At 40.0% G+C, this 12398-nt stretch overlaps 1 protein-coding gene across 1 annotated transcript in view; it reads left to right on the forward strand.

Annotated features, from left to right (window-relative positions):
• Nucleotides 1–12398, forward strand: part of PHF14 (PHD finger protein 14) — a 117123-nt gene that overhangs the window by 29848 nt on the left and 74877 nt on the right. Inside the window, exons 13-14 of the mRNA XM_004582527.3 lie at nucleotides 572–703; nucleotides 9337–9505. Coding sequence (XP_004582584.3) covers nucleotides 572–703; nucleotides 9337–9505 — 301 coding nt within the window. The remainder of the gene's footprint in view (nucleotides 1–571; nucleotides 704–9336; nucleotides 9506–12398) is intronic.

Consider the following 12398-nt stretch of genomic DNA (forward strand, 5'->3'; position numbering starts at 1 on the left):
CAAATAAAAGATAATAGTGACTTCCTAGTCTCTCCAATGAAGGACAGTGCATTGTTAAGAATGAAATTCTAATTTTTAAAAGATTTATTTCTATATGTGGCTGATGTATGTGTTGAAATAATTTTGAGTAATTGATTTTAAGAAATAAACTAAATGTTGTTTATGTAGTACCTTTAACTTCTTTTCTGGTTTTATACAAGTATTAAGAAATTTGGAAATTTTTTTTCTCTCATAATCTGTTTTTCTGAAAAAAAAAAAATGACCCAATTTTAAACAGGTTTCAAATGACTAAGGTAAAGATCATACTGAAATAAATATCATATGTACCCTTTTCTGAGATATTGAACAAGCAATATTTAAATTTATACTAGATTCAAACTGTGTTTTAACATTGTCAGAAACATTTAAAAAGAAAATCTTGTTACTGACAATGCAACAAAATATGTGCTATAAATCCACACCTGTACTGAATAGTTAATCAAGAGGAAAACTTTAAAATTTCAAAATATGCTATCAATGACCTGTTTTACTTGATAATTATCCTAATTTGTGTTTGGTACCTTTTTCAAAGTTGTGGAATCTGTAAGAAGAACCATGACCAGCATCTGCTTTTGTTGTGTGACACCTGTAAGCTTCATTACCACCTTGGCTGTCTGGATCCCCCGCTCACAAGGATGCCACGCAAGACCAAAAACAGTTACTGGTAAGGCAAGTGGAGAGGGCACACAGTTTGGAACTAGTTTTCTAGCTTCAGCTCTGCAGAATGAAGCCTTACGTGGACTCGTAAGAAAGGGTTGGTGAATTTGGGAGTTGAAACGTTCCTAAATGTTTATTATAGTGGTGAATGAATAGAACAGGGAGAGGCTTTTTTTTGTTTTGTTTTGTTTTGTTTTGTTTTGCATGATTGATTTTTTTATTATTTATTATTTTTACTTCATTAATTACATTGTATTATGTGACACAGTTACATAGATACTTGGGTTCTCCCCACCCCTCCCCAAACCCTCCCACCATGGTGGATTCCTCCACCTTGTTGCATAACCACAGCTCAAGTTCAGTTGAGATTCCGTCACTGCAAGCGTATACCAAACATAGAGTCCAGCATCTTATTGTCCAGTCAAGTTCAACAGGGAGAGGCTTTTTGAAGTGAATTTTCAAATAGTTATGATTGTTTTGGCAATTTAGCAAGGATTTCCTACTTAATGTATGAATTATTCAAGTGTATTTATGATTCTCTTTTATTGTTTAGAATTTGTCAAATGCTTTCCTTTTGCTTCAAAATCCAGTGCCTTTATCAAAAGTGGCCTCAGTAGTCATGCTTACAATTGTGATTTAACATATTACTTCAGAATTAATGTCACTGAATGCTTTTTTACGTCTGATAATTGTCATTTGTGTTGGGTATATTCAAGTTCAGCCATTCTTTGTAACTCTAGAAACATTTGACAAGGATTTCTAAATTATTTTGTTAACTCAGGCCTGTTGGATCATTATAGCTGTTTGCTAAAAGCTTATGGTAATCTATAATGAGTTTAACACTTTCATTAATTTCAGTCCTTGGGAAAGACAGATATTCAAATTCCTTATAGATAGCAGAATATAGAAAATGGAAAACATTGGGATGAATATAAACTTTTTCATGCAAAATCCTTTTATGTTTTTGATAAGAGAGAACCCCAGATTATGCACTGGTGATCCAAAATGGAAGAGTGTATGTATTCCTTAAAACTTCAGCATGTTTCTGACCTCATCATTTTATCTTTTATTTCCCTTTTTTTTCACTGTTTTTGGCAATCTTTACACAGTTAATTAGGGCACAAAGATTCAAGGGCTACAGGAAAGTGGGTAAGACTATTATTTCCATAGTTTTTTCCCTGTATCTGGGATAAAGAGGGGGTAAAGGGAGAAGCTCCACCCAGTGTCCCACCCATCCCAGATCCCCGATGTGGGGCATGCTCCCATGGTCTTGCTTAAGTGGTTTTGATAGTTCAACAGTTCTGAGTTGCTGCCAGTCTCACCATTCCAAGCACGACGAGGTCGCAGCAGAATCCGCTGATTGACATAGTCCACCTTAGAGTCTCCGTTTCATTATTTTATCTTTTAAGAATATCTCATTATATTATGATAAAGCTGGCTTTTTTGGCTTTAACCATTTTTACAGAATTCCTTATGGTGTTTATCAGTTTGTTCTGAGTTACTCAGATTCGCTTGTTCTTATACATATAATGGGTGTATCTCTTTTGGCATTTATTTTCTTTAGGAACTTGTAGAAGTGAGAAATTACAGCAGTGGTTTAGATTGCCATCATTTTAGTAAAATGTCTGGATGGGTTTCCTGTAGAAAGGTTGTTGGATAGTCTTTAGGATCAGGGTACCTTGCTATGAGGCTGAACAGGGATGTGCGTTGGTAATTCTTTTTTTAAATGAGGTTTTCTACCTTTTCAATACTGCCTTGCCCATAGGGTTTCCAGTATGTAAACTTCTGGGAGAACGTGAAATGCAGGAGTGTAGACTAACCTGTTTCAGTGAAAGCGCTCCCCAAAGCCCTTCAACTCCTCAGGGCGGTGTCAGTAGATACAGTGGCTTTTAGTAAAAGTAGAAGCAAATAATGGAAGAGTGACGTGTTCCTTCCCTTTGGTTTATAGTGAGCAGATTCTTTTGACCTCTAAAATCAATTTAGCTCTGATTAACAAAATTAATTGAGTGTGTGTTAATTTTGTAATGAACAAAACTTAGTCTTCACTGTATTTGGAAAATGGAAATAGCTTTTTTTTTTTTTTAAAGATTTTTATTATTATTGGAAAGCCGGATATACAGAAAGGAGGAGAGACAGAGAGGAAGATCTTTCATCCGATGATTCTCTCCCCAAGTGAGCCGCAACGGACCGGTGCGCGCCGATCCGAAGCTGGGAACCAGGAACCTCTTCTGGGTCTCCCACGCGGGTGCAGTGTCCCAAAGCTTTGGGCTGTCCTCGACTGCTTTGCCAGGCCACAAGCAGGGAGCTGGATGGGAAGTGGGGCTGCTGGGATTAGAACCGGCGCCCATATGGGATCCCGGGGCGTTCAAGGCAAGGACTTTAGCCACTAGGCCACGCCGCCGGGCCCGGAAATAGCTTTTGTTCTTTGGTTTCTGATATTTTCAGTTTGTGAAGTTATGTTAGGGATAATAGACAAAATATACTGCTTTTAAAATATTTTAATATATTTTATTATTCTCTGTACTCCAGAGGTTATTTGTGGGTACTTCAAAATGTTTCTGAAAAATGGTAGCTGTATTATGGCACAAAAAATGTTTGAAATGATTAAATTTTCAGGATCTTTAGAATGTTCATGAAAAATGATATCATCAAAATCTGCATAGATTTCAAAATTTTTGTACCAAATAAACATGTTAATTAAATTTCCCATAAACTTTTCAGTGTCTTTATATTTTCATGGTAGAATGGTGATCAGTACGTATCACATTCGGTGTTACCATTCTGCTAGTTTTAAATTACTATGGTTGAGAGTGCTTACCGTGGAAATTGAAATGCTCCAAATAAAGTTTTTCTCTCAGAAAGCCATATGTTCATATGTTAAGAAATTTACCAGCACGTCACTGACTTGTGCCTTAGCTCCTATGGGGCTCTTACTAATCCTGTGGTGAGAAAAACATCTTGTTACTTGAAGTGGGTCAAGTAACCTTTGGTTTTAATGTTCACAAACCCTACTAGAGTGCTTTTTTCAGTTTCATCAGTCTCTGTTTTTTACCTTTCTCAGCCTGTAACGATTCCCTGACTACTGAGAGGGCTTCTCAGCATCTGTCATCCATCTGCTTCCCTTACCGGCACCGCTTTCCTGGAAATTCTAGTTCTAAACTAGGATGCTTTCAGTTTAGTCCCACCTGCCATTTACTTCTGTGGTGTGTAGGAGAGAGGATTAACAGCCAGTTAGTGTTGGGAGGGGGTGGGGAAGTTGAGTTAGTTTGCATTTGATAAGCTGAAACATTTCACTGAAACAGAAGTCCGCTGAGGTCATTGGGACAGAAAGGGTTGGTATCATGCCAGGGTCTTTATCACCGGCATCATCATCAGAACAGATGGTTTCCATTAGTTTATGTGAAACAAATGCCAAAGAGAACTGATTTTCTTCTCCTGTGTAGGAAGAATGTTCAGTGAATGATGCGTAAATGTTATGATTTTCTGGCTTTTTTTTTTTTCAGATAATACTCAGGTAAAAAAATTAAGCATAACTTTGATATACAAACCAATGAACTGAAATGGCTTTTTAAGTTATTAATAATACAAATTTATGTAAGGAATTTATACAAAATTTCAATATTTTTCGTATTATTTTTTTTTCTTTTTTTTTTTTATAATCTATTTTATTGTGTTGTTGACAATCTTTACATAGTTAATTACAGTTATAGAAGAAAAAGAAAAGAAAAAAAAAAAGGTTCAGGGGGATAGGGAAGTGGGTAATACTATTATGTCCACATTGTTTCCATCTTGTATCTGAGGTAAAGGGGGATATTGAGGGGGAAGCCCCACCCGGTTTCCCGCCCACCCCGAGTCCCGGATGTGGGGCATGCTCTGAGATATGTGCTCGAGTGGTGTTAATAGTTCTCCGGTTATGAATCGCTGCCAGTTTCGCTCGATGAGGTCGTCCACTGATTGATATGGTCCATCATAAAGTCTCCGTTTGCCCCATATATCGCGGCCAACATATAGCTGAGATGAATGATTGATCTGCTCTGTCTTGTCTTTTCTTGATTAGAGTTCTGAGTCCAGCAGTTCGATTAGGGAGATCTCCAAAGACACTTTGAGGTATTCCCAGATTAGTTTCTTGTATGCTCTAGCAAGCACAGGGCCCGGCACAGTCCATCACCACGATCAGCTGGTGGTTGCAATTGCTGGGTTGGTTCTGTTTTCAGTCCCGAGTTGCACTGGAACCAATGGGTGTTGCAGTCCAGTCTGGTTCTGCCCAGCACGTACTCGGCCCTCACACAAACCAGTGGGAGCTGCAGCCTAGTCGGGGCGACCCACAATAACCCCCACCAGGCCAGCCCCCTACCCTGGTTTGCCAGTATGTGTAGCAGAAGACCAGTCTGTCCCCCATCCCATTTGGCTCTTGTACGTGTCAATGGGTATTAAAGCTTAGTTCTATCTAACCAACTCAACCATCCAGCCCTCACGGGTGTTGTTGAGTGCCTCTCTATCTAGCCATCCCAGCCCCCGTCCCAGTCTTCATGCCCTCCCACGGGAATAGTGACCCAAGAAGGGGGAACCCACTTTTTCCCTCCCAGGTCTCTCTGTCCCGGTTTATGCACTCTTTAGGTGGTTCTGTGATTTGACTTGACAGAATTAGTCCCCAGTGCCAGCTTCTGCGGCTATGCCCAAACATCCCTCACCCACTCTAATTTATGCTTGCACCAGCAGGAACAATCAGCCCAGCCTGGCTTTTCCCTGATCCAGTCCACATGCAGCGCACAGGTGTTGTAGCCTTGCATAGTCTAGTCTGTCTCTATCCCAGCCCACGCTCTCCATTGGGAGTAGCTGTCCGGCGAGGGAACCAGCCCCTTAATCCCCCCGCCAGTTTCTGCCCCTCCCTTCCTTCCTGGATCTCATGTGTGCTGGTTGGGTGCTGTATTCATATCCAGTACAGGCAACCACGCCCTGGCATTCCATAATGTGTACTGGTTTTGTCGCGACCAAACCCGGCTCATCCCACACTCTGATCTGGTGATCGGATTTGCCAGTGGGTGATATGGACTGATTCAGCCTGGTCTGCTCCTGACCCATGCTGAATGTGTGCCAGTGGGAAACTTTCCATGGCCTATTCTGGACTGTTTCCTATCATGCTTCTTGCGCTTACCTGCAGGGACTGTGTCCTGCCAGAGGAGTTGCCCAGGCTCCTCCATCAGATCCCCTCCCAAAGGCAGGTTTTGCGCATGCCAGGGGGTCCTTGAGCCAACCCAACTCAGTTCACCTCCTGCCCTAGCAGGAACAGTGGCTTTTCCTGGCTGGCTTTCACCCCATTCTGGTTCTTGTTATTGGATGTTTCAGCCCAGCCATGGCTCGTCCTTACCCACATACCGAGTCATAGCTCTCGCTGGTGAACATGCCGTCCAAATCTGGGGGTCAGACTAGCAGGGCATAGTAGCTCCAAAATGTGTAACTTGGTAATGGACCGTAATGTACTGGGCAGGACTGAACAAACCTTTGTTTACAAGCAAAACTAGAAACCAGCATGGAACACAGGTCATACCGAGCTAGGCTCTTGCACCTACTGGTCCCCAGAGCAACCACGGGCAGGTGCATGATTTACAGCTAGGAACAAGCCCAATCGGGGAGGTAACGGGACACCCTAACTAGGTTGAGGTTCCCACCAAGGGGCGTATGTGCTAGAATTGGAGCTGCGTTCTATCTAGGAAACAGTTGCAGTCACCCGAGGCACTAGTGTGGGCTGGGATTGGATGCACCAGGCCAGTTCAGACCCCAACACCATCTGGTGGCATGGAGAACCAGGGGGTAGATGTGGGACTGACTAGGCTGGGTCTCAACCCCCTACTGAGCCATGCGTGAGCTGTATTTTTCATATTATTTAATATGGAAATAATTTTATTTTATGTCATTTTAAGACATTTCTATATTGGGGACAAATTTCATATTTCAGGAATGCAGTTTTTAGTATTAAAATTACAGCCTTCATGCTGAAAAATTAAGAGATTTTTCCCACATCTTTTATATCTTCTTCCTCTCCAGGGGAATACAACTAAAGGATGACCCAACTAGGTTACAACAATCTTGTCTAATTGTTAAGTAAATAGGTATAGGGTTATGAAGGGTATGAGCTAGTTAGTGGGGCCCCCGGCACGGTAGCCTAGTACTATAACCTCACCTTGCTGGGGTCCCATATGGACACTGGTTTGTATTCCAGCTGCTCTGCTTCCCGTCTAGTTCCCTGCTTGTGACCTGGGAAAGCAGTAGAGGATGGCCCTAAGCCTTGGGACCCTGCACCTGAGTGGGAGACCCAAAAGAATCTCCTGGCCAGGTTGACCATTGCAACTAGTCTGACCATTGCAGCTGCTTGGAGAGTGAACCAGCAGGTGGAAGATCTGTCTCCTCTTCTCTTTAAATCTGACTTTGCAGTTAAAAACAAAAGACCAGATAGTGAGTTACTAAAAGAAGCCAGGTATGTCATCTGTCTTATGAAAGATAATCATAACTTTCTCCCGGAAAGATGCCTGATTTGATTGGGCAGACAGGCCATGGCTTTGTCTTGGAATATAATTACTTAGTGTTTTGCGTACTGATGCTTGTATATACCTTGCAAAATGCTTTACGTTGGATCTGCAGTGCCTGTTACATTGCTGTGAAACTGCAAAGTAGTAACGTGTCTTCCTATTGTTCAGAGAAAAAAGCATCTCTTCCATCTGCTGGGTCACTCCCCACGTGACCACCACCACCAGAGCTCGGCTGGTCAGAGCTGGGGACCAGGAGCTTCTTCCAGGTCTCCCACATGGGGATAGGGGCCCCAGAACGTAAGCTGTCCCCTGCTGCCTTCCCAGGCTGCAAGCAGAGAGTTAGATCGGAAGTACGACACCTGGAACTCAAACTGGAGCCCTTATGGGATAGCAAGACCACATGTGTGAGACTAGCCTGCTATACCATCATGCTGCCCACCCCCCAAACTCTGTGGCTTTTAACGTATTGAAGGAATTATGTGGTACAATCTTGAAATAGGAGTGGACAAATTCTGCTTTAACAGTTACATTTTCTTTTGGTCTGCTTAGTGTTTCAGTATTCTGTGATGTTCAGAGCATAGCAGTTCTGTTATCTTGGTGTTCCAGCGAGTTTGTCACACATACGCATGACTCTTGGTGGAGATGTGAGTGAGCAAAACTAGAGAATGTTCTGACAAAGGCAATAGCTATACAAAGAGAAACAAAAGGAGAAATACTTCTTTCTTTTTCTTTTTTAAGCAATTCATCAGAAAGTGGTATCGGTTTCTACACTCCAAGAATTCCATTAGTTTAAAAACAGATGTGAACTTGTGGAGAAACTATGGCCACATTTTACTTAACTAATGGAAATGATCACTTACTCTTGATTACATAGTTTAATACCGTAAAGATAGGCAATTGATCTTTTTGTAATTAGATAATTGCTGTAGACATATCTAGTTTTATTTGCGAATGATATCTAAAATTTCTAGTGTTTCACAGTTTAGTTTTTTTTTAGATTTATTTGCTTATATTGTAAAGATAGATTTACAGAGAGAAGAAGAGATACAGAGAAATATGTTCCATCCATTGGTTCACTCCCCAAATGGCTGCAAAGGCCAGAGCTGAGCGGATCTGCAGCCAGGAGTCAAGAGCTTCAGGTCTCCCAGGCCAGTGCAGGGTTCCAAGGCCATGTTCTATAGCTTTCCCAGGCTACACACAGGGAACTGAAAAAGAAGTGGAGAGGCAGGGACATGACCTGGGACCCAAAAGGAATTCTGCCACTTGGCAGTGGAAAATTTGCCAATTGAATCATCATGTCATGCCCTAGCTCTGTTTGTAACTTCAAAATATGTTTATTATTTAAGTTCTGAGATTATGTAACATTTTCTGATGTTTTCATATGAGACAAATGCAGAAACAGTTTTTTTTCATGTTCGATATATTTATTTGTTTGAAAGTTAAGAGAGACACAGAGAGGTCTTCCATCCTCTTGCCCACTCCAAATGGTGGAGTGGGAACTAAATGGAATTATATATGGAAGCCCAGGAGCCAGAAACTGCATCCTGATCTCCACGTGGGTGGGAGGAACTCCAGTCCTTGAGCCATCTTCCTTGGATCCAGGGAGCTGGATCAAAGCAGAATAGCAAAGGTCTTGAACCAGTACTTCAGTGTTTGATAAGGGTATCCCAGACTGTCATGGTGCCTACTTACGTTGTGTTTTTATGTAATTGGCAATCTGTAATCTCAGGAATAAAGTACTTCATCACTCTAGCAATAGATACATCAAAATTTTTTAAGTAGTACATGACAAAGTATTTCCTTCACTGGTCAATAATTTCTTAGTATTAACAGTTTCGCTGATTTGCTATGCTTAAATAATGGGCATTCAATATCTAAGTATTCTTCATATACAAAAAATCTGAATTTTGTGTTGATAGAAACTGGCTGAAATTGAAGACAGTAGTTAACATGACGGTATTACAGAAGGCTATTGGAAGGATGAATCTAAAAGATGAATTTATTTAGGCCCAAAATATTTTTGAAATCCACACACAGTTGTTTCAAAATGCATGCTTTCCATAATGTTTCTGAGAATGTCTGCATGTAAGTTTCTTTTTTTTCCCTTATGCAGGCAATGCTCAGAATGTGACCAGGCAGGGAGCAGTGACATGGAGGCAGACATGGCCATGGAAACCTTACCAGATGGGACCAAACGATCCAGAAGACAGATTAAGGAACCAGTGAAATTTGTTCCACAGGATGTGCCACCGGAACCCAAGAAGATTCCAATGAGAAACACGGTAATGTATTCCTTCTTCAGCATAATCAGGAAAAAAAAATTCTTAAGATCTGAAATTCAAGAGGGAGAGAAAAAGTGTAAATAAAAACCAAATAAAGAGACATGTTTTACTATTGGTTGTTCTTCAGCATTCATTTTTCTGTATTATAAAATGTAGTTTCCCAACAGTTTACAGTTTCAATATTTAGTTGAAAACAAAATAATATGATGATCACTCAGTGTGGTGGCTTAAAAGAGAGACGATACCCAAAGCCTTTGAAACCCCTATAAATTTCTCTCCAATCTCATACACATCCATCTAGTCTAGGGGTTACAACCTCTTTTCTCAGCTTTATTTTCTCAGTCTGTTTTTAAGATTGTAGAGAAAATATGTTATTACTTCATATACCTGTTTGTACAAAGATAGTCCTCTTATGAAACACGTTTTTTTTAGTTTCTTTATTGTTTAAATAAATCTTTTTAGCCAGTATTCTCATCTCTAACTTTGAAGTTATCATATTGAGGAAGATTGTATATACTATGGTAATATTTATATACCCATATTTCAGTAATACTTAAAATAAGACACTTTAATAGCTTAAAGCATCATTGTATGTTTTCTTCATCTGTTTGCTTTTTTATTCTAGAGTTATGATAGTTTAAACTTTCTTAGTCTATTTCCTTTCATCCTATTATTTTTATCCAGCTTTCTTATTTATAAGTCTTATAGTTTTTGCAGATACTGGTGGATAAAACACCAAGAAAGTATTTTATGGCCAGTAATTTGTGGAAATGCAGTATGATTATTCTCTTACTTGTGGAAATTCAAATGTGTTGTGAAAATCCAGAATGTCCTGTTTTTTAGTAGCATGACTGTTTTTTTTCCAACAGTATCAAAAAAGTAGCATCTTTACAACTGATTGTGATATCATGGTGTGTTGTGTGGCACCAGGTTTTGAAGTGGTGCCTTGGAGGCCTCGGATTATTTGCTTTGAAATTTTTTGTGGGTTTTATTGAGGTGTAAAGTTTGGACCAACTTAATGCTAGTGAATTGCAATTTATGGAACACAACTAAGCAGATTTTTTAGGTGCTGTCCTTATTTAGAATATATGTAGGTATATATATGTTAACTTCTTGTTTATTGTGATTTTCTTTAAAGGGCAAGGAAACAGAGGGAAGGAGGGAAGTGTGGAAGGGGAAAGAGATAGAAAGAGATAGAAAGAGATAGAAATATGCCGTCCTTCCACTGGTTTGCTAGAATTTGTGGATATATCATCTTATGTAGCAAAACTCTGTAGAAATGATTCAAGTTAGGGACCTCAAAGACAGGGGGTATGGGGATTGCCTGGGATTATCAGTGAGGGAACCGTCTAATCAAATGAATGCCTGACTGGCAGCTGTCAATAAGAGAGGTGTCTACAGGCAGCTGCAGGGCAGAGCCAACATTGTTGCCTTTGAAAACTGTGGAAGAAGCTATGGAATTACTGAAAGGCTAGCCCAAGAGAGTTCTGCTTAAATATCTTGCTATTTAGATATTTTCTCCATTATTATTATTTTTATTATTCATCATGTGGAGACTTTTTACTACCTTTTAGTCCAGGAAATTACTTTTGAAGAAAATATAAAGCAGCTTACCTATGTCCCCTTTGAAGTTACTTTAAAATTGATATTTGTGCTTTTGGACACATTTTGTAATAACTTTAATGTAAGTTGAAAGCTTTCAGATTTTCTCCTCTTTTTCTTCATATTCTGTCATCTGGAGATTTTTCATCTTTTCGTATAAATGCCAAAGGACTTGCTGGGGCCCCTTTTCCATAGCCGTACACACACATGATCTTTCTTTGAAGTTCTGACTTTCTTCCTACTCATCCATTTTTGTTGTGTTTTATAGAATTCACTGTTTTGTGGGATAAGAGCAAACAGTAGTTCAAACACTTTTTAGCAATTTGGGCTGGAAACCATGTTGTTTCTCATGATTCACTATTTTGTTCTTAAAGATTTATTTATTTTCACTTAATCTTAGCCAAAAGGCTGAAAAGTGATAAAGATTTATTTATTTTCAATGGAAAGGCAGACTTACAGAGAGGAGGAGAGACAGAGAAAGATGTTCCATCTACTGGCTCACTCCCCACAATGTCTGGCGCTGAGCCGATCTGAAGCCAAGAGCCTCTTCAGGGTCTCCCACGCATGTGCAGGGTCCCAAGGACAGGATCCTCCGCTGCTTTCCCAGGCCACAAGCAGGGAGCTGAATGAGAAGTGGAGCAGCGGGGACACATTCTGGTGCCCATATGCCATCCCAGTGCTTGCAGGCAGAGGATTAGCCGATTGAGCCATTGCACTGGCCTGATGCACTAATTTTTAAATATCATTGTTTGGAAAGGCATTTAAACAGTGTTTAATCTGTTTTACATTTTACCTAATACTGTGAGTTTTTAGCCTGTTCTTCTTTGAGAGAGAAAGTCAAATAATTTAGAATTTACTTCCATCACATTTATGTTTGAATTACTATTATATGCCGCAGAAGCTATTCAAGTGCTAAGATGTGAGACCTCAGAGCCTGAAAGCATGAAATGTTCTGAATGTGCACTGTTGGGTGCTAGTTTAGGAACAAGTTAAACAAGTGAGATTTACTGACATGACAAACAGTTACTGTATTTTGTATCTCCATGTCTTACTTTGCTCATCTGTATGATAGACTTTTGAGTTGTTACAATGATGAGAAAGGAGGTGGTTGATGAGGGCTGTGGATATCCGTTATCTGTTGTCACATTAAACAGGTACTGAACAGATTACATAAGGCCTATCATAAATTCTTAGACGAAACTCTCGCAGACAGTTTTGTGGTGAGCTAGAACATCCTGAACTCACTTTGCTTAGAGAGCTGCAGGAGTCATTTTGTGTGATATGATATTCA

Source organism: Ochotona princeps, chromosome 20 (genome assembly GCF_030435755.1).
Source record: "Ochotona princeps isolate mOchPri1 chromosome 20, mOchPri1.hap1, whole genome shotgun sequence".
NCBI lineage: Eukaryota > Metazoa > Chordata > Mammalia > Lagomorpha > Ochotonidae > Ochotona > Ochotona princeps.